We start from the raw sequence: 23579 nt of genomic DNA, 5'->3' as shown, positions 1-23579 counted from the left end.
TGCATGATGTGAATTCAGTGGAACCCTTGTGAGTCACTAACAGTGCTATCACCACGTACACAAATCAGCAGCCCATTGTTTATGGAAATTATGTGAGTGGTGTATAAACATCTGATGCTAAACACCTCCAACAAATCTACCAACAAATTGTAGAATTGATGGTACACAAAATTGGTGCTGTATTGCATTTCAAAGATGGACCAGCAAGCTATTAAGCAGATGGTCAATCTTTTGGCTCATCAGTGTATAAACGTATAGCGTGAATCCCTATAAGAAAAGAATAATCTGAAATTTCAACAATTTACAAGAATTACGGGCCTCAATAATAAACAAAACAACTATTTTTGTAGTATCCTTTAAACTTTCTAGCACTAATGATTCAAATATCAAAAACTGCTGCTGGCAATGGCAAAGTGCCCTTCTATGCATGAAGCAACAAAGCCCGGAATCTTCCAAAGATGAGTCAATTTATACAGGTGCAGAAAGGTGTGTTAAATAGCCCATGGCAGATTCAACCTACCAAAGAGCCTTGTAAAATCAAAGAGCTTGAGGAGCTGGTACAAAGTGTATATCTCTGATCTCTGCTCAAATTAGCGTGCTGTAATTGAATCTTGACATGTTGAAATTTAATTATAAAGGAGAATTAAAATTACATTACAGCACAGTTGTTTCCATAGAGTTCAGAGTGCACATGTTAGGACATAGGAGCAGGCTTTGGACACCAAGCAAAAAGAAAAGAATGATGCTCAGTAGTTAGAGAAATGGCTGTCTCAGAGGTGGTGGCGGTTCCTTATTTGTACAGTATCACATGGCTCCTTGGAGGACTGAATCTTTGCAAGTATACATATTTGGCCAGTCTCTGGTGAGGTGGACTAGAGTGCTTTGTGCTTTAAAGGTTACCTTACAATTTGCTGGAGTCAGTCAGTTTGAACTCCTGTATATGGTGACTATAATAACTGTTGAAAGCTTGGGAATTACAACTCAATTGGGATGGCTTTGAAAACAGAGAAAATTTTATTTAGTAATGTTGCTAAAGACGATGCCTAGGTGGAGAGTTTTCCATGCTGGAAAATTGGCTCGTGCCACAACTGGAGACCGACAGCACCGACTTCATCTTTCAACAGGATGGTGCTTCACCGCACTTCCACAAAGGTGTTCCACATTTCTTAAACAGGAGATTGGAAAACCGATGGATCGGTCGTGGTGGAGATCATGATCAGCAATTCGTGTCATGGCCTCCACGCTCTCCCGACTTAACCCCATGCGATTTCTGTCTGTGGGGTTATGTGAAAGATTCAGCGTTTAAACCTCCTCTACCAAGAAATGTGCCAGAACTGCGAGCTCGCATCAATGATGGTTTCGAACTCATTCATGGGGACATGCTGCACCGAGTGTGGGAGGAACTTGATTATCGGCTTGATGTCTGCCGAATCACTAAAGGGGCACATATCGAACATTTGTGAATGCCTAAAAAAACTTTTTGAGTTTTTGTATGTGTGTGCAAAGCATTGTGAAAATATCTCAAATAATAAAGTTATTGTAGAGCTGTGAAATCGCTTCAATCATTTGTAATAACCCTGTATATTACAATCGTATCAGAATTATTTGGACACAAATACTGTGCGCAATGAGATTACACTTTGAGAAGCAAACTGAATGAGAACATAAGACTGAATGACAAGTTTTAAAACCTTTTTTGTTTTTCTTCTACAAAATCACTATTATTATTATTATTATTATTATTATTATTATTATGAGGACTGTTCTTACATGGTTTCAACACACTTCCAAACCACAAAGTCGAAGAACAAGTGGCTGAAAACAGGCGAACCCACTAAACCTGTTGTTCAGTCTTGCAGATACGCTGCAGCCGTACACCTTGCCTTACCTACATGTAATAATAAACGATTTCTCCAAGAAATGCTGTCTGAAACTTAACTACTAACAAAAGTATTCATTAAATGTCCTCTCGTCTTTCATTGTTTAGATGGATTGAGAGTGTAACCCATCATTATCCCTAAAATAATGTGTTACGCTTCAAGGGACACGTAAAAACATACTAAATCACATGTATAGTCCATAGATATGTGTTTTTTCCCAATGCAAAAAGTGATCATATCCGTACAAAAAAGATGAGGAGAGAGGGACAAGACTATACTCTTTAAAAGTGTGCCCTGTCATTTGTAACATAAACTACTAATGAGCATGTCAGTGTGACAAAAAAAAAAAAAAAAAAACAGTACTATAAACATTAGTGAATATTGGTCATCAAGCACCTGTCCGGCATGAGCATGTAGGCTACCAAAAACATGTATATGATATTATTAATTTGCTCAGGTAGAGACCAATGCACATTCAATGAAAAAATTTAAATAACACAATTTCTTCTTAGGAGTATGCATATGGATACAATTTACTCATTTTTGCATATTGAATCTATGCTTTCTTTATTTATTCTGCACTCTTTGATCTTCAATAAATATTCATTTCATATTTAAATCACCTAATGGGATCACCGGGGGATTAGATTGGATGTCACCAAATCTAACAATCCACTGCTGCTTACATAACAGCAAGATTTCACAAAAGCATGTCTGTACTGTGATCTATGCGTCTGTAATGTACACTGTAATTGCACCATTACTGGCAAATAAAGTGTTCCTCCTACTGACTCTTTGCAACTTCGTAACAAAGGAAACTACGCAGTGCAACAGTTCAAAGAAATTTGCTCCAGAATCAAAAATTCTGGAAACAGTATTGTCTATTTTTACTTTAATAAACATTGGCAGGTTAGTTTCTTCCACCTCCATCTCTTTTATGTAATCATTAACTTCTGGGTCCCCTTGTTGTTGGAACTGCACAAGAAATCCACTAGATACTTCATTCAGTGAAAACTTTTCGAAATTCCATACTATGCCCAGGCTTTGTGGGAGTCCGTTAAGGCTATTAGCAGAGGAATTATCCAAACTCCTGTCTGGTTCAGAATGTCTTCCAAACATCCCAACAGGTGTCTGTCCTCATCTCAGTGAGTACAGCAGTCTTTCATCCCCTGGGCCAAGTACGTAAAATTATTCATAAGTTTGAATAAAAACTTCTTTAACAACCCACCTATAACGTTTAGGATAATGCCAGAACTATGGGCATGTTGGAGGAGAATTTTATGCTGGGCAATGCAGTGATACAGAGCACATTCCAAGTTGTTTCACAGTGCAAAATCAAGTCATTATTGAAGGGAAACAACGTGCAAGTGGCCGGCTGCAGATTTAAAATATTTGCCAATCTTGTATTTATATTGTGGATTGTGTTAAAATCCAGACAAGTGCAAGTGTGACTCTCACTCAGAGTGTTCTGCACAAACTTCATTATTTCTATAGATGGTGGTGGTGGTGGTGGTGGTGGTGGTGGTGGTGGTGATAATATTGTATGGCTCAGTGGCATTGTGAGAGTCTTATATTTTGAATGCCAGTTTGGTGACTTGTGTATCCCTAACCTACTGCAGTTATCTGGTAGAGGAAAGGGAGCTTACTGTTTAATGTGGACTTAAAATGAAGTGTTGTTTATGGCAACTCCTCACAGCATTCAGAGGTGAAGGTTCGGTTAAAATGAAGGGTGAAAAAATCTGTGGTCTGACCCAGATTTGATCCCAAGACCTCAGTTACCAGGCACACGTTTTTTTCACTAGGCCGCCAGGCATACATTACTGTGATCTGTTTTGCCAACATGTGATACCTGTTCCATGGGAGAGAGGTATTTTGGACTCAATTGTTTTGATGCATGAAGGAACACCACCTCACATTGCTTGTGAGGTTACTCAGTAATACATCTGGAGAAAACTCAATTGTTCCAAACTATGTGGCCACCAAAATAACCTAATTTGTTATTTCTCTTCCCCATGTCTTTACAAATTTTTCCACAAAGTTTCATTGTCCTTTAATCACTCATTTTTTCAAGGGGCCCCTATCAAGTAGCGGAAGTTTAATTATTATTATTGTTGTTGTTGTAGTTGTTGTTGCTGCTGCTGCTGCTGCTGCTGCTGCTGTTGTTGTTATGGTCTTCAGTCTGAAGACTGACTTGATACAGCTGCAAGCTTCATCATCTCTGAATAACTATGGCAACCTACAGCCTTCTGAATCTGGTTACTGTATTCATCTCTTGGTCTCCATTTACAATTTTTACCCCCATGTTTCCCTTCAGTTCTAAATTGATGACCCCTTCATGTCTTCTTGGACCTTATTTTTGATAAAAAGCTGACATGGGTGCCCCATATTCGCCACCTGAAGACTACGTGCCTGCGGAAGCATAATGCTCTCCACGTCCTGGCCCATACATCATGGGGTACAAACTGTGCTACTCTTCTCCATCTTTACTGTGCTTTGATCTTGTCCAGACTATGTTATGGTGGTAAGATTTATGGTCAGTGGCTCCTTCCACTCTGAAAACACTGGACCCTGTTCACCATTGTGGGGTGCATCTGGCTGTTGGTGCCTTTCACACTAATCCCGTCAAGTCTCCTTGCAGAAGCAAGGATTCACCCTCTACAGATGCACCAGAGCCAACTCTTGGTTTCTTATGCAATTGCCATTCGCCAATTCCCTGACCATCCCATGTACCCTGCCCTCTGTGCAAACGGGGATGTCTCTCTCCTGACAGCCCACAGGAGGGTTGCCGCTTGGAATGCGTCTTACTTCCCTCTGTTGGGATCTCCATCCCCACTCCCTGGAATGTGCCCCGTGTATTTCCTCCCCCCTCCCATTGATGGTGCCTATACTACGGATTAGGACTGATCTGTTCCAGGGTCCTAAGGTCTCTGTGACCCTTATGGTCTTCTGGTGTCTTGTATGTTCAGTCCTTGCAGAGTTCTAGGGTGCTACCATCTTCTGCACTGATGGTTCTAAGACAATGGATAAGTTAGGACATGCTTTGACATCTCCTACTGGCGTAGAACACCATTTATTGCCGGGATCATTTAGTGTGTTCACAGGAGAGCTGCTAGCCATTAACAGGCCCTCCATTTTGTTACTCAGGCCTCCCTCCACAGTGTTTCATATGTACTGACTCAATGAGCAGTCTGCAGGCTATTCACCAATCCTACTTTTACCACCCTTTGGTCTCTGCTATACATGACCACCTCTCTGCCCTTGGCCATGCCACCTGCCCAGTTGTCTTTCTCTGGGTCCCAAGTCATATGGGTATCTCAGGGAATGAACTGGCAGACAGTTTATCTAGGGAAGCAAATACTTACTCCCTGTTTCCTTTCATGATTCCAGCTGCAGCTATGCCAATGTACGTCACATCTTTTTTTGCGCAAAAGTGGAATGACATTTGGTGCACTACTGCCCTCAGTAATAAACTCTTGCATAATCAAGGAGACTACTGTGGTTTGGCAGTCTTCCTTCCACTCCACTGTCATGCCGTCAACGCAATGGTCATGCTAGGCTCACCCATTGTTTTCCCTTGCCTAGCGAGCCACACCTACAATGTGGTTGTGGAACCAGACTGGCAGTATCCCATATGTTGGTGGAAGGTCCCCTTCTTTTGGCTCTTTGTACTATTTATTTGTGTATTCTTCCAAGTTATCTTTAATATTAGCAGATGATTCACGGATGGTTGAACTGGTCCTCAGTTTCCTCCTTGAAAGTTTTTATTTTCAGGTATAAGGTTTTGCTTTACTTCTGGAGCAGGGGCAGGGTGATTGTGGTTGGGGCCTCTCTTCATGTTTTCTCGGTCTGGTACCCATGATCGATCCCCCATGCAAACACCACTCTTTTATATATACCTCTGTTTTTTCAGTTTTTAGATTTGGTCTAACCTTTTATGCCTTCTACTGTGTGTTTTTTAACTTCCTTGTTTTATAGTTTGACTCCTCTGACTTAAGTGGGCCCTCTCTCTTCCACAAGTAACTTTGGAATCACGGGTCTGAAGACCTTGCCGTTTAGTCCCTTAACCCTCCTCAAACAATCAATCTCTTGATATCTCAGAGTGCATCCTGTCAACCGATTCCTTCTTTTAGTTGCAGTGTGCCACAAATTTCTTTTCTCCCCAATTCTGTTCAGTACTTCTTCAGTAATTACGTGATACACCCATCTAATCTCCAGCATTCTGCTATAGCACCACAATTCAAAAGCTTCTATTCTCTTCTTGTCTTAACTATTTATCGTCCATGTTTCAGCTCAATACATGTCTGCAGTCTGGACAAGTACTCCACAAGAAAAGAATTCCTAACACTTAAGTCTATATTTGATGTTAACAAATTCATCTGCTTCAGGAAAGCTTTACCTGCAATTACCAGTCTACATTTTATATCCTCTCTACTTTGGCCATCATTAGTTATTTTGCTGCCCAATTAGCAAAATTCATCTACTACTTAAAGTATCTCATTACCTAATCTAATTTCCATACAAACTCCTGATTTAATTTTACTACACTCCATTACTCCTGTATTGCTTTGGTTGATGTTCGTCTTATATGGTCCATTCAAGACACTGTCCATTTCATTTCTGCCAAGCCCTTTGCTGTGTCTGACAGAATTACAATGTCATCGGCAAACCTAAAAGTTTTTATTTTTTCTTCCTGGACTTTAATTTCTGTTCCAATTTTTTCTTTAGTTTCCTTTAGGTGCTTACTCAATGTACAGATCGAATATCATTGGGGATAGGCTACAACCCTGTTTCACTCCCTTCTCAAGCACATCTTCCCTTTCATGCCCTTCAACTCATATGACTGCTGTCTGATGGCTGTGTAAGTTGTAAATAGCCTTTTGTTCCATGTATTTTATTCCTGCTACCTTCAGAATTTCAAAGAGAGTATTCCAGTCAACATTGTCAAAAGCTCTCTCCAAGTCTACAAATGCTATAAATGTAGGTTTGCCTTTCCTATACTTATCTTCTGAAATAAGTCATACGGTCAGTATTGCCTCGCATGCTCCTGTTTTTCTGAACCCCAAACTAATCTTTTTCTGTTCTTCTGTAAAGAATTCAGGTAAGTATCCTGCAACTGTGAATAAGTTAACTGATAGTTTGATAATTTTCACAGCTGTTAGCAACTGCTTTCTTTGGAACTGGAATTATTATATTCTTCTTGAAGTCTGAGGGTATTTTGCCTGTCTCATACATCTTGCACACCAGACGGAAGAGTTTTGTTGTTGCTAGCTTTCCCAAAGCTGTCGGTAGCTCTGACGGAATGTTGTCTACTCCCGGGGCTTTGTTTTGAATTGCGTCTTTCAGTGCTCTGTAAAATTCTTCTTAAAGTAACATATCTCCCATCTCATCTTCATCTGCATCTTCATGTCCCTTGTGTAGACCCTCTATATACTACTTCCAACTTTTGGCTTTCCCTTCTTTGCTAAGGACCGGTTTTCTATCTGAGCTCTTGATATTCTTAAAGCTGCTTTTCTTTTCTCCTAAAGCTTCTTTCATTTTCCTGTAGGCAGCATCTATCCATCCCCTAGTGAAATACACTTCTAAATCCTTAAATTTGCCGTCTAGCCACTCCTGTTTAGCTATTTTGCACTTCCTATAAATCTCACTTTTTAGACATTTGCATTCCATTTTGTCTGCTTTCTTTGCTGCATTTTTATATTTTCTCCTTTCATCAGTCAAATTCTGTATCTCCTGTATCGTCTGAATATCTCTGTTAGGCCTTGTCTTTTTACCTGTTTGATCCTCTGTTGCCTTCACTGTTTCATCTGTAAAGGCTATCCATTCATCTTCCACTGTCTTCCTTTCCCCTGTTATTGTCAGTGGTTGCCTAGAGCCTCCTTTGAAACTCCCAAGAACCTTTGGTTCTTTTCAACTTACCCAGATCTCATCTGCTTAATTTTCTACCTTTTTGCAGTTTCTTCAGTTTCAATCTACCATTCATAACCAATAAATTGTGGTCAGGGTCCATATTGGCCCCTGGAAATATGGTGCAATTAGAAATCTAGCTTCAAAATCTCTGTCTTAACATTAAATAATCCATCTGATATCTTCTGATGTCTCCAGGTCTTTTTCATGTATACAACCTTCTTTTATGCTTCTTAAGCCAAGTGTTAGCGATGATTTAATAATGCTGTGTGCAGATTTCTATCAGGTGGCTTCCTCTTTCATTCCTTTTGCCCAGTTCATATTCATCTACCATTTCTCCTTCTCTTCGTTTCCCTACTTTCCTTGTATCGTATTCCATTCCTCAGTCATAATTAAATTTTCATCTCCCTTAATTATCTGAATAATTTCTTTTATCCCATCATTCTTCAATCTCGTTATCTGCAGAGCTAGTTGGCATATGAGGTTGCGGTAGTTGGTAGGTGTTGGCTTTGTGCCTGTCTTGGCTACAAATATGTGTTCGCTGTGCTGTTCGTAGTAGCTTGCTCACATTCCTATTTTCTTCTTCATTATTAAACGTACTCCTTTATTACCTCTATTTGATTTTTGTATTTCTATCTCTGTATATACCTGACCAGAAGTCCTGTGCCTCCTGTCACCGAAATTCACTAATTCCCTCTGTATCTGTTCACATCGTGTTGTTTGCTGCAACAGGTAGAAGACATGGTTTGTTGGTGCTACACATTTTAGCAGTTTTGATAGAGATAAACTTACACTCCAGTGCTCCAGTGCAGTGTTCTTCTTTGGCACACCATTGTAGAAGTGTGCACGGAATCAGCTAAGTGAAAAATCTGTGCAATACGCGCACGTGTGTGTGTATATAGCCAACTTGGGAATTTTCCCTTGTGTGAGACTGCATGTACAAGACAGTTTGACGATTTAAAGTTCTGGATTCACATATTTTACTGTTCGTGTCGCTTCTTCTGTGTAATCTTTCTTTGATTGTATCTGTACTCTTTTGTATTGTGATATTCCGAACATTCGCGAGTGCCGTGATAAACTAGCACTGTTATCGTCAATTGTACGCTTAAACTAAATTGTGCTCTTTTAAATTTTTTGAGGACAGTAGGCCTATCCTCATTTAAAACAATCTTTCTCTAATTTTGTTGTACAAATACATGAGAAATAGATTAGTTTCAGAATTTTCGAATGCTTACAAAATTATATTTTCGTAAGTTAGTGGTTCTTGTGTTTTGGATATGTAATTTAATTCATAGCAAATCAGCGTTTGTGGTTCACAGTTAAGCCAAAGTATATGTCACCCCTGAATTTCATTGTATATCGAAGCAAATGAACATACATTTTTGAGAATTTTTGGAAGCCTCCATTGACCTTTACATAATGTATGAGCAATTTGTAACAATCAGCATTTGTGATTTATTTACTGTACTAGAATTTGTAGCTAACCTGTTGTTGTATCTAATTTTTTCCTTAAAGGGGAGTAGCCCTAGATATTATTTGCATTTATCGTAAATTGACTCTGTTTTCGAGTTTGCTAACAACTACAATGAACATCAAAACGTTTTAGAAAACTAGTAATTTTTAACACAGGTTTTTGTGTTGCCTTAATAAAAATTTTGTTTTTTATATCCAATTCAATTCTTATAGCGAATCAGCAGCTTTCTATCTCAACAGATTAAAAGATAATTGGCAGGTTTAATTTAAAGTCAAAATGCAGCCCCACTATGAATGCTGTTCTCAAACGTGGAATGAGTTGGTTGACTGTCATAAGCAGCTGTAAATTGCCCTGAATTCTGTGAATAGGGGTGTTGGAAGAGCTTCCAAGAGTCGTGTACCTGTGATAATTCTATCAGAGGTACCTCAAGTACTATCCTCTCCTATACTATCCTCTGCAGAAAGTACACAATCTGTCATTAGCTGTCCACTTGACTGCGAGTGGCATGTCAATGGTCGACGTAGGTGTCCTGTACATGGTGGATGGGGACCAGGGAGGACTCAGGGTAGCGTACTGATCCCCTTAACCTACAAGTTTGAGATGCTGTCCTTCACTGAAACTGAAACAGCCAGTGGGACTTACTTCACCAGTTTCGGGGAGACCTGCTGTGTCAGGAAGAGACAAACACAAAAGGGTAGGGGTCTATTAATCATTGGCAGTTCAAACATACGGCAAATGATGGTGTCCCTTAGGGGAATGTCAGCAAGGGACAGGAAAGGACACACTCTCTCTCTCTCTCTCTCTCTCTCTCTCTCTCTGTCTCTGTGTGTGTGTGTGTGTGTGTGTGTGTGTGTGTGTGTGTGTGTGTGTGTGTGTCTGTCTGGGGGCCTCATTCGACATGTTGAAGAGGCTGTTCTGGCAGCCATTGGGAACTGGGTGCAACCAACAGCAAATTGTGGCACATGTTGGAACAAATGGTGCTCATCATCCAGGCTCCAAGGTCATTCTTGGATATTCCAGCATCTGGCAGAGAAGGTGCAGAAGACCAGTCTTGTGCATGGAGAGCCAATGAAGCTAACAATTTGGAGCATTGTCTCAAGGACTGAACCAGATACTTCGAAGTTTCTGTGACATAGGCTGTCTCTTCCAGACCTGCACCATAGGGTTGAGAGCTATAGGGTCCCCCTAAATAGGTCAGGTGTGCACTACACATAAGAGGCTGCTACTCAGGTAGCTGAAGGTGTGTAGGTTGCTCACAAGGTTTTTTAGATTAGGCAGCTCCCCATTCAATCAAGATAACAGTAGCTGTAGTAAATCCAAAAGCATCAGCGTAAGATCGAAAGAAATGCCTCCCACAGGCGAGAGTTTTAAAATCTTAATTATAAATTGCCGAAACATTCGCTACAATGTGCCAGAATTTGAAGCACTCATGATACCAGTGAAGCCCACTAATACTAGGTACAGAAAGCTGGTTGAAACCTAAAATTGACAGAAGTGAGATTTTTGGGGAAAATTTAAGGGAATATCAAAAGGATAGGCAAATAGGATGTGGATGTGGTGTATTTGTTGCAGTAGTCAAGAAACTCAAATCCACTGAGATATAGATTGAAGCTGCATGTGAGACTGTTTAGGCATCACTCAGTATCAGGGGCTGAGCATAAAATGATGATTGGAGCCTTCTATTGCCCACCAGACTCATTTCCTGATGTAACCAAAAACTTTAGAGTAAACAGTTCACTTACACGTAAGTTCCCCAATCATACTCTTATCATCAATGGAGACTTTAATTATCCAACAGTTAATTGAGAATATTACAATTTTGTTAGTGGTGGGTGTGATAAATGCGTTCTCTGAAAACTAACTAGAACAAATAATTTGTAACTCCACTTATGATGGAAATAATATTGGATCTAATGGCAACAAATAGACCTGATGTCTATGAGGCTATCCACATCGAAACGTCTATCAGTGATCATGATGCGATCGTGGCAACAGTGATTACCAAAATACAAAGGACAACTAAAACAAGCAGAAAGATATACATGTCCAGTAAACTAGATTTAAAAAAATCAGTAGTGTTATATTTCGGTGGGGAACTTGAAACTTTCAGCATGGGTCAGGAGTAGTAGAGGAACTCTGGCCCAGGCTTAAAAGAGTAGTAGACCACACACTGGATATATATTTACATAGTAAAACAGTTCATAGTGGCAAGGAACCTCCTTGGTTACAGTCACTGTAAATAAACAGGGATTACTGTAAAACAAAGTGTGGGGCTATAGATAGAGAGATGCTGAATGAAATGGATTTGGCTGTGAAGAGGGCAGTCTATGATGCCCTCAGCGACTACCATAGCAGACTATTGTCAAATGTCATTTCACAAACTCCAAAGACATTCTGGTTGTGTATAAAAGCTGTTAGTGACAACAAAGTTAGTGTGCAGTCCCTAGTGAATGAGACCGGAACTGAAACTGATGATAGCAAAGCAAAAACTGAAATGTTCCTTTACAAAGGAAAGCCCAGGAGAACTGCACCAATTTAATCCTTGTACCACTGGAAAGATGAAGAAAATAGTATTAGTGGCAGTGGTGTTTAGAAACAACAGAAAAATTGTTAAAATCGAACAAAGCTCCAAGCCCCAATGGAATACCTGTCAGATTCTATACTGAATTTTGGCTGAGTTAGCCCCTTGTCTAACTATAATCTATTGTAGATCCCTTGAACAAAAAACAGTGCCCAGTTCTTGGAGAAAAGCACAAGTCACTCCCTCTTCAAGAGTGGTAGTAGAAGGGATCCACAAAACTACCATCCAATATCCTTGACATTGATTTGTTGTAGAATCTTAGAACATGTTCTGAGGTCAAACATAGTGAGGTATCTTGTACAGAATGATCACCTCAGCTAAGGCGAGCATGGATTTCGGAAACATCAATCATGTGAAATCCAGCTCGCTCTTTTCCTACATGACATACTGAAAGCTTAGGATCAAGGCAACCAGCTAGATTCAGTGTTTCTTGAGTTCTGAAAAGCAAGTGACTCAGTACCACACCTACACTTAGTGCCATAAATATGATTGTATAGGGTATCAAGTGAAATTTGTGACTGGATTGAAGACTTTTTGGTTGGGAGGACACAGCATGTTGTTTTGGATGGAAAGTCATCATCAGATGTAGAGATAACTTTAGGTGTGCCCCAAGGGAAGTGTGTTGGGACCCTTGCTGTTCATATTGTATAAACGACCTTGCAGAGAATATTAATAGTAAAATCAGGCTTTTAATAGACGATGCAGTTGTCTGTAATGAAGTACTATCTGAAAGAAGCTGCATAAATATTCAGTCAGATCTTGATAATATTTCATGGCGCAGAGTTGGCAACTTGCTATAAATTTCCAGAAGTGTAAACTTTTGCACTTCACAAAACAAAACAAGTAGTATTCTGTAACTATAATAATAGTGAGTCACTGTTGGAATCGCTCAACTCCAATACCTGGGTGTAACACTGTGTAGGGATATGAAATGAAGTGGAATGATCACATAGGTTAAGTTATTGGTAAAGTAGGTTTATTGCTAGAATACTGGGAAAAAGATTGCTTACAAATCGCTTGTGCCATTGGTTCTAGAATATTGCTCAAATGTGTGGGACCCGTACCAGATTTGACTAATAGAGGATATTGTCCATATACATAGAAGGGCAGGACGAATGGTCACAGGTTTGTTTAATCCATGGAAGAGTGTCACAGAAATATTTAAGAAACTGAACTGGTAGACTTTAAGACAGACATAAACTATCCCAAGAAAGTCTATTAACAAAGTTTCAAGAAGCGGTTTTAAATGATTGCTTTAGGGGATATGCTACAACCCCCTACGTATCCAGGGTTGCCACAAATTCTAGAAATCAGGGAATTTCAAATGTAACAGGGAAATTTAGGGAAAAAACGCTGGAAAAATCTCTTTTTTGTCTCAGTAGCATGAAATTGTTTGTTTAATGAGATGTCATGCTTCGTCACTGGTTGGGCACAGCTGAGTATGTGTGCCGCTTCCCTACTCTCTTATTCTTACTGCATCTCCCCTTCTCAACCTTCCTCTCAGCTTGGTCAGTGCTGCCACCACTACTTGTTGCTAGCTTAGCAGCTGCCAATGAGAGGCAGATGGAGGGGGCTGAGGAGTGGTTTGTTTGGATCTGATTCTCAGAGCTTGTTGATGCAGCGGACGAAGACAATGCTCATCTGTGCGTGAGTTGTGACTGAGTGATTGTGTGTGCACTCTCATTTTCTGCCAAAGGCTATGGCCAAAACTTTAGTCTTGAGAGTGTGATTGTGTTTTCTATGTGCCTGTCTGTGGCTCAGCGATCATCTTTATGGTGAGTTGTTATGTAACCTCATTAGTATTGGTTCACAGAGTATTTGTCAAAGGTATCTGTTGCATGGGCGATCAGTGTGGGCTCGTTTCATCAATATGGTGTCTGTGACACGTGAATAGCTGTTCACACGAAACCACAGGCCATTTCTGTGGGTATCTCTTTAACGAATCGGGCTTGCCGATTTGAAGCCCGTAGGTTCCACCTAATGTGCAGGTCCTGCCTGTCGGATCTAATCTCACCGATCTGCCTGCAGGCTGGGTCTGTCTGTGTGTGGCGTAATGCGGAGGATTTTCATGGTTTATCCACGGACCCAGCATTGTGGTGCTCCTTGGCAGGCTAGAGGCCATGGGCGATGGATTTTAGGAATCGTGACTGGCTCACCACAAGTACATTGTACAGTGCAACATTTTACAGACATTTTATTTATTCTAGTACGTTTTAGCACTTCGAAAGTAGTTTATGTATTAGAAGGTATGGACAATAAGAAGAAGAAAATAATTGTGGCAGTCTCTGGCAGTTTGTACAGTATGTAGTAACGTATTTCTTGAAAGAAAAATCATGCAATACCTGTAGAATAATAGATATAACACTGTGGACAATAACTGACAATAACAAACATAGTAGAACCATTATTTTATTGGCAGTCACCTATAGTGTTGGTTTACACAACTCTTCCCCACCTTATACATTTCTCTCAAGAGGCCTACTTTTTTCTGAGGTTATTTCTGAAAGCAGTGTTGCGATTCCAACAAAATGTGTATTTTTGTCATCAAATGTGTTATGCTTTATTTAAATAAAATATCAGTGGTCTTAATAAAACATATATGCCATTTGGCTTGCTTTCTCCATCTAAAAAGAGTTCATTACAAAAGATGTTTATGTTAATACTTAAGATTTTTGCTCACACATTTAGAAATACAGAAGTCTCTTTTGTTTTAACTTATGTCTTAACTTACCCTTGAGATCTCAAAATTTGTCAGGAAGAAATCCTAAAACTTGTCTGGAAATTGGGGAAATATCAGGTAATTTCACTTGGGAAAACTTGTGGCAATCCTGGTATCACATAGGAATCATAAGGGCAAGATTAGAGTAATTACTGCATGCACAAAGGTATTCAGACTCATTCTTCCCACAGTCCATACATGAATCAAACAGGAAGAAACCCTAATAACTGGTTCTATGGGACGTACCCTGTGCCATTCACCTTAAGGTAGTTTGCAGAGTATAGATGTAGAAATCTCACTATATCTTTCCATTTCCCTTTTTAAATTTTCTAATCTACCTTCCCAATTAAAGGATCTAACATTCCACTCTGACCTGCCGAACACAAGTTTTGTTTCTTCTCATTACTATATCCTTAACGGATAGTCCCTACCCAAAGATTCGAATGGGTGGACTATTTTACCTCTGGAATATTTTACCCAAGATGATGCCCTAATCATACAATAGAGCTACATGCCATCGGGATGACTGTAGTTTCCTTTTGCCGTCAGTCGTTTGCATGAACAGTGCAGCAAGGCAGTTTTGGTTAATGTTGCAAAGCTAGATCAGTAAATCATCCAGACTGTTACCCCTGCAACTACTGAAAAGGCTGTTGATCCTCTTCAGGACCCATGTATGCGTGGCCTCCCAACAGGTACCCCTCTATTGCGGTTGCACCTACAGTATGGCTATCTGAACTGCTGAGAAACGCAAGCCACCCCACTGACGGTGAGGTGCATGGTTCAAGGGGGGGAGTTTAATTATAACCACCCTGTATTTTAAAAAAGTGAAATCTGATACTTCCAGGACACTCAGTATAATTGGAGCTGGTTAAAATGGAAGTTTCCTAAGGGTCTTAAATTTCACCATTATTAAACATACAGTTGTTTAATCATAATCATTAAATACCACTAACATAAATCATTTGGGTGTGTTATTACTTCTTTTATGAAATACGCAAGCAGAATGCATTTTCGTACGAACCAAAATCATTAGAACTCTCATCAATGCTGAGTTCTATTATTAAAGGTAAATAGATGTGTTGGTGGTATATAACTGTTTATTTTATTCTTCAAAATTATTGCACTTGTTGGCTTGGTGCCGAGTCAGTAAAAATCAAGCCCTATAATTCTTTAGCCATCTCCAACCTACACTCCCTACTCTGAAGGAATAAAACGTAAACTAGAACTTGGCTAAAGAAGCAGATACTGATCCCCACTCCCTTTCATGATTGCAGCTGCAGCTATGCAAATCTATGTCAAATCTCTTTTTGCCTAAAACTTAAATGACATCTGGTGTGCTACTGCTCTCAATAATAAACACCGTACAATCAAGGCGGTTTGGTGCTCTTCCTTCCTTCTGCTCCTCTCGGAAGGAGCCCGCTGTCTTATGCGATCTACACATTTGTTATGCCATGCTCACCCATTGTTTTCTTCTGCTAACTATCCACTGCAATAGTGTGGTATCCCATATATTGATGGAATGTCCACTTTTGGCTCATCTTACTATGTATTTGTATAGTCTTCCAGATCTCTTACCTTTAATAGTATCAGACAATTTGCAGATGGTTTCCTCCATGAAAGTGGTGTTTATTTTCAGATACAAAATTTTGCTCTACTCCTGGAACAGGGGCAGGATGGTTGCGGCCTCTCTTCATGTTTTCTCTGTCTGGGGCCCATGACCATGATCACTCCCTCGTGCAAAGACTGCTCTTTTATCCCTCTGTTTTTCCAGTTTTTATATTTGGTCTACCCTTTATGCCTTCTACTGTGTGTGTTTTAATTTCCTGGTTTTATAGTTTCACTCCTCTGATCCCATTTTAGTGGACCCTTTCTCAAAACCCCGCTCAGTGAATGAATGAATGAATCAACCAATCAATCGTAAACTGGAGCAAATCATATACAGCTCCACCACTCTCACATCTATAAAAGTATTCAACTTTCCCATTATTACTTTGCAAAATGTTTAACAAATTAGACATCCATGTCAACGTCCGGAATTCAAAGCACGCATCCTTCGTGTACTTAACTGTGTTTTAACATAAAACTCCAGAATACAAAACAACGCTGTGCTAGATGTACTGTCTCAGGATTAATTCCCATGAACAATCTCACGCAGGCACTTAAATGAACACAGTAGCAGTGCTTTTATTCTTTGCAAAAGTTGTAACAATAAGGACCTCCTTCACAGTGACATCCAACAGCATCCGTGGTCCGTGTTCCTGTTGTTCTTGCCAGATGCCTCTGCCATTGCCTTCGCTCTCTCAAGTGATGTAATACACACGCAACATAATATTGAAATCTAAAATAATATATTAGATTTTGTGATTTTTGTCACTTTATAACTCTTGACAGAAAAAATATCTGTAATCAGTGGCTTGACATTTTGATGAGTGGAAACATGCAAAAGAATTGTTCTGATATCTACAGACAAAATGGTATTTTACATTACTTGCGGATTTCACACCATTCTCTGCTACTCAGGAGACCCTAACTTAGGTGTTAACTCATCAACAACGGAGAGGTGCAGGTTGAGAGTGAGAAGGGGGAGGGGGGGGGGGGGAACAAACAAGTGAATGAAGGAACAGACTGGAGTGAAGAATATAATTACAATGTAATGAAAATGAAATATGTGGACAGGACAAGTAGCCAGGTAAATGGGTGGTAGACATGCAAAGGCAATTTTTGCTGGATAAGGTAAAAAAAGACCAAGGTGAGGACGAAATGCTCTGTGGGCAAATTACACTAGAAAACATCCAAGAGCAGTGTGAATGTATGATCATCATCATCGTCATCATCATCTCTCAACATGAAAACGAAAATAACAACAACAAAAATTGCTTCAGAAATGATTGGTGCAAATTTTTGTCGGTGATAAGATGTAAGATTTCAACATTGAATTCTGAATGTAGTCAGAATTTGAATATCATGCACAGCAATTCTTTATTAGACAAGACTGACTCATATTGTTATATTAGTTTTATGACAATGAAAATACATGTTGAACCTACTTGCAGTGGAAGTACTGTAAGTACTAATGAAGATATTGTCAGAGGTTGTATGTCTGGTTTGAAATCTGTTACAGTGATTAATGTAGTTGTGTATGATGTTTTATAAGCCTTGGTGGCTTAGGGGTTTATTTGTGTTCCTGAACTTCACTGCAGAATTTTTGGAATAGGTTAATGTTTAATAGAAATGTTAAGAGGAGTGGAGTGGTTTATGTTATAAACTTTCTATTTATAGGTTGGACTCAAAAAATACATCTGGCTATGAATGGTTACTTATTAGCTGGTCACCAGACAACTCTCCTATCCGCCAGAAGATGCTTTATGCATCAACAAAAGCCACACTTAAACAAGAATTCGGTAGTGGACAGATAAAAGAAGAACTTCATGGTACAACTTTGGTAAGTCATGTAATTTTGCTTCTTAACTTATCACTCGACTTTAAAACTAAACAGAAGACATACCTTCCTAACACTGGGGTTTTGATAATCCGCAACATTAAATGTGGGTTTTCACACACTGTGCCAAGTGGACAGAACACAGCAAATGAATGTCTTGACAGACCACAGCAAATGCATGTCTGACAACTACCTGTAACCATGCTTCTCCATTGCAAGAGCCCAGCCATCGTACAGCAAAACTGCTGTCTTCCTGTTGTGTTGGAGGCCTTTGTGAGGCAGCAACGGTCTTCAAACGATGTGGTGAAAGCTGGATATAGTGAGCAGTTGTTGAGCAACAAGCTGCACTACTACTTGCATTCTTTAATGTGTGAATGGTACTTTTCTGGGAAATTGAATGTTGATATCAACACAGGAGCATTAAGGGAAGGCCTGTGCTGTCGGATAAGCCTACAGCCATATACAAAGATCACACGGTGGCTACAATTTCCTGGAGAGAAATGTGTACAGCTCTTAATGAATAATTTTAGGCCCTGGAATTGGGATAAAAATGCAGTTACATGTTCATTAACTTAGTCTATGCATTAGTTTGTGTACTACATAAAGCTTTTTCCTACATGCAGGTTCGGTATATATCTTGTGAAAGCAATAATTCTTTCTTTTTGATGAACTGTGGTATGTACTGCATTTAATCAAAGATTTTGTAGATGTTTCTGCAAATGACAATGTTGCTCATAAAAACTTGTGATAGACATGCATATTATTTTTTAAAAAAATTGTCTTTGTTGTTCCTTAGTTCTTCAAACAGGAGCTGAAAAGCATTGAACAATTGTATTATTTCATTAATAGGATGAAACCAAGGCATTCAATGGCACTATTGTTGTCAATGTTGCCAATAAAAATGCACAAAGCGATTAGTTGCTTGTTCACTGGAAGCCCAGATACAACTATGACAACAATGAAATGGCTGTGGATAGCGAAAGCCAACAGTTGTTCTGCAGCTGATGGTGTCCACCACCAATATGAACAGAATGCAGTACTCAGACTTTTACCTCACATCCAGTTAATAATAAACAGGAGAGAAATCAGTGTCTTTCAAAGACTAAAACCCTTATTTGAACCTTCGACTACATTTCATACATCGAAATGTACAGTCTGAAACATAGTGAAAAGTAAGTAACATGCAATCCCACCTCAACAAGGAAATTTTGCTAAGTGTATGTACTTGATTATTGGTGAGATTTCACAATGGTCATTATTTATAACGATGAGGTAAAGTATTTCTACAAAGCTGTTATCCTGTTACATGCAAAAAATCTGGAGCTCATGGTCTAGTAGTTACAGGGTGTATACGATCCGGGACAACCGGGAGATCCGGAAATAACCCGGGAATTTTTTCATTTGGGAGAAAAACGAGAAAACCCAGGAATTTTTTAGAATTCCGAAAAATTTTTATTGTTCTAGTTTTCAGTTAAATTTTTGTAACTTTGACTGGTAAGAACCAATACTCTAACAAAGGATATTATTGTATCACGCTACTACAGAATAATACAGCAGCAATAAAACATGAATGAGAGAAAAAAAATAAAAAAAAAAAAACAAACTTAAGTTGCAAAGGAAATGCGCCATATACAACAACAAAACAGTGGTCATACAAGTGTCAGCCAACAGCAAGTGTCAAATGCTTTAGAAAGAATGCTTCATAACAACAAATTGCCTCTGATGAGCATGACATCACGACTGTTTACATTAGATTCGTTTGAGCAGTTGCGAGCTTATGCGCATGCGCAGTTGAGTCTTGTAGACTAGTGCCTTCTGCCACATATGGCTACAGTCAGACCAGCCGACTGGGAGCAGGAGAGGCACTACAGGACATTTTAATTTCCACTGTCATAGTTTGATGGCATCAATTACAAAATATAACATGTTTGAATTCCACGGAGCGAAATATAGTGATGGCGATTGAAGAACGCTGTGTGAAGAGGCATGGCACTGCACTTTGGCACACTTAAGACCAAATAACATGTCTTACATTTCCTCGATCACTTATGTTTTATGTATCATACTCTTCAGAAAGATGTGGACTACAAAATGATTTTTGAAAAGTCGATTTTTTAAAATTTTTGGCATCCTTCCTCAAACACTCGAGGGCGGGGTCGCCACTATCTAGTATTGCCTCAGTTATGAAATATTGTAGATCCAGGGCTGAGCACAGGGAAGTCTGAGTTGTAGTGGAGAGGTGGGTAGTCTCCATGTGACCCCCATTTACGTTTAGTGATTTTGCTGTTTCCTCTTCGTTTATTGCTCTCACATCAAATGAAAACAAAACGGATTTCTGTGGCCGGGAGCTATCAAGTGAATTAAAATACATTCACATAATTATGGAAGGCTAAAATGTGCTATTAGTTACAGGTTTCATTTTATTTCCTCCTTTCTGACAGTCGAGCATTAATCGCTTTGCAGAACAATGAAGTTATTTTTGTCGCTTTGCTAAAGAGATTTGCCTTTCATTAGTCATTTCCACTGAGGCTCTCAATTTATTTGAAACGAAGTGTATAATTCCACACTATTGGCTAGTTTCAACTGTCCGCTGCATTTCAAGTGCACTTTTACATCTTCTAGAACATATGGGATTATGCCAGAAGAAAGAACCAAACGTGAGATAATACAGTACTGGTACTCCAAGAAAATTTTCATCTGGATCTGGAGATATGAATGTGCACTTTAAGCTGAATTATGAATTTTAGTATTCCGATGCTCTTTGAGTATCCTCTAATGTCTTGTTTCTTTTATGACATAATGTATGATCTTTTAATGTTTTACACGTACGAACATACGGGCTTCCTGCGTCATCGTAGCTGTGCAAGCATGGTGATGCCTGTTATGTGGTGATCTCTGCCAACTGCTGAAACGAACCTACTTCTAACAAGTTGCGGGAGAAAATTGCAAATGGTTGTTTGAAAAATGTTACTTTCAAAGTAAATTTCCTTTTATGCAAGATGAACTACGTGCGTGAATGTACAAGAAGTCTCTTAAACCCAGAGCGTTTGACTCCTGTTTAAAAATCAACTCTTTGAGGACGACCATTTAGAAGAAATTCGAGCCCAGAAGATCAGACATTTATGTCATTGTTAAAAGTTTTACTGGCTTATTTGTGTGACGTATCTTAAAGCGTAATGCACGCAAAAAGAATCAACACTATATGTGAAAGCTTAGCTTCTCTTGCATCTTATTAATCTTATAGATCAATACTATATGTGAAAGCTTTTCTTTCTCGTAGCAACACTATGTATTTAATTTAAACCATTAACGTTTCCTATTCGTGTGTTCGTGCTACTTAACAGTGATGTATCTATTGGCTGACTACATCACGTGTCCTATGCACTGAATAACCGCTGTCATCGGCTGGCGAGATCACATGACATGAAGTATGACTGACGTACAAAAGTGCACTGCAGTCTCAATTTCAATGCTTCGGAAAGTAAGATGCGGTGTTTGTTGGGACTAGAATTTGTACTTTCGTAATACAAAAATATGCAGTGTACATATTGCTGCACACCAGACATCTTTCCAAAACGTGTTTTTTTTCTCCGAGGTTTTTCTAAAGTGCTGTGAAATTCTACGTCAGTGTATAAAACCATAACATAACCAGTCAAAGGATTAAAAAGTTTTACAGGTCTGAGGAAAAGTATACTGTCACTTGAAACAGAAAAATTTTGTTTTCACCCGGGAGAAAGTGTATTTGTAACAGGGAAATCCGGGAAAAATCCAGAAATTTTTTTTACTTGTCCGCGTACAGCTAACAATCCTGTTGGAAGAACATCCGCAACAGGTGTTGGGCTCTTATATGCCCATCTTCAGGTGTCGTCCTGAAAATAGCAAGAGATGAGAGATAAGTTGTACTGGCAGCTATACAAATAAAAAACAAAAGTTTAAAAACATTAGAAAACTGCCGGTCGGGATAGGTGCTTGCGAAACCTAAGTCAAAGTGACACAACACAGTACTACTGACAATTGCCTGGGTAAAGAAATATGCAAAGAATACCAGGACATTTACACTTGCTGCTGTGACCCCGAGCGCCGTGGTGGACTTGTACAAGACATAGTGTGCTACCAATAAGCACAGAGCATGGAGTAGCGGACGCGTAGGAGGAAGCAAACTGATAACCAGAGAGGCAAAAGTACTGCCATCTGTTGACAGACAGAACAACGCAGGGCCACTAGCCCAGCTGTTCACAATTTGAATTAATGATTTACATTTAAAATGAAGAATAAGAAAAAGAAACATTACATAAAAAGTTAACATGAAAACTGTTAAAAGTGCATTGTGTGTGGTAAAGGAACATGTTGTACAGGGCAGTACAGAACTGTAGTAAAGCTGAGTGGAAGCTGCAGCATAAAATTTATGTACAAATCGTAAAACGCAGTGAAGCTTTTCCCTTTACGCGAGTGGCATGCAAGCTTTTAATTTAGTGGGGATATATATATGTGGCGACGTCGAACAACACGCCACAGGTCATCAGTTAAAAGAACGTACTTGTGCCACTCCTGTTTACAAGCATCTCTCTACCAACCAAAGGGGAAAGTAGTGAAACCTTAATAGTTCACACTGTCAAACTATTGTGCCAATTAATAGCTAGCAGCAATAGCACTAAAAGGACACATTAAAAGTGGGGTCAGTTTAAAACCTGCTGACTAAAAGTCAACAACTAATCAATGGTTACATGAGATAAGACCTGAGACGCATTTTACATCATGAAAGATGTAAATTTTAAACTAGTGAGGACACAAATAGTGATGCAGCACAATAATGCGCCACAGTCATAGGACAAAATAGAAAACATGCAAACTTCTATTAAAAGAGGACAATTTTAAAGCTATCTAAGATGAACTGAGTGGACCTTGAAGATCTCACTATAGGAAACAGACCCACAAAAATAATGGCGGAAAACATTGACCCAGTAAAAAAATACATGTATAGCGTACAATAGTCGGAAACCAGAGAGTGAAGGAAATGAGGCTCGATGCTGATTCAAAAAAGAAAAGTTTTTCAGCAGAACTGTGTACTTAAGTGCAGTTTGCTCCTTCAAACTGCCAGACGGATCACGGCAAATGCTGCGGATGATTTCTATTTCTTCTAAAGTGTTTAAAACCAGGCCCTTATGTTGGATATGTAGAATGCGGCAATTTGTGTTTATATTGGAAATTGAATTGTTATGATCCTTCAGCGGATTTGGAGTTGCTAAGATCCTGATGCTCTCTGAACCGTATGTTAAAGGAGCGGCTAGTTTGGCCTATGTATGATGGACACTCACTACACTGGATGCAATAGATGCCCGATCGTGCATAGCGATTGTCTTTTCTGGTTTTGTGGTGCTTCAATAGGTGCTAGACTTCATGCACGGTGTAAAAGGTGGGTGTGAACCCCTCTTTTCCAAACCTTTTGCAAATCCTGTCAGATATAACACCTACATATGGATCCTACAAAAAATTTTTTTTGTAGAGTTACCATTAATAGTAGATGACAGGGTAATCCCCTACAAATCATTGGAAACTACTATTGACTGCATTTGCTGGTGAAG

General features: G+C 39.3%; 1 protein-coding gene across 1 annotated transcript in view; it reads left to right on the top strand.

The window, feature by feature from the left end:
• The window catches only part of LOC124803965 (twinfilin), a 76745-nt gene that overhangs the window by 17284 nt on the left and 35882 nt on the right, over window positions 1–23579 (top strand). Inside the window, exon 4 of the mRNA XM_047264715.1 lies at window positions 17838–18000. Within this exon, the coding sequence (XP_047120671.1) occupies window positions 17838–18000 (163 nt within the window). The remainder of the gene's footprint in view (window positions 1–17837; window positions 18001–23579) is intronic.

This window comes from Schistocerca piceifrons, chromosome 1 (assembly GCF_021461385.2).
Source record: "Schistocerca piceifrons isolate TAMUIC-IGC-003096 chromosome 1, iqSchPice1.1, whole genome shotgun sequence".
In the NCBI taxonomy this organism is placed as follows: Eukaryota; Metazoa; Arthropoda; class Insecta; order Orthoptera; family Acrididae; genus Schistocerca; species Schistocerca piceifrons.
The sequence above is the reverse complement of the archived record's forward strand: the minus strand, read 5'-3'. Positions and strand labels throughout refer to the sequence as shown.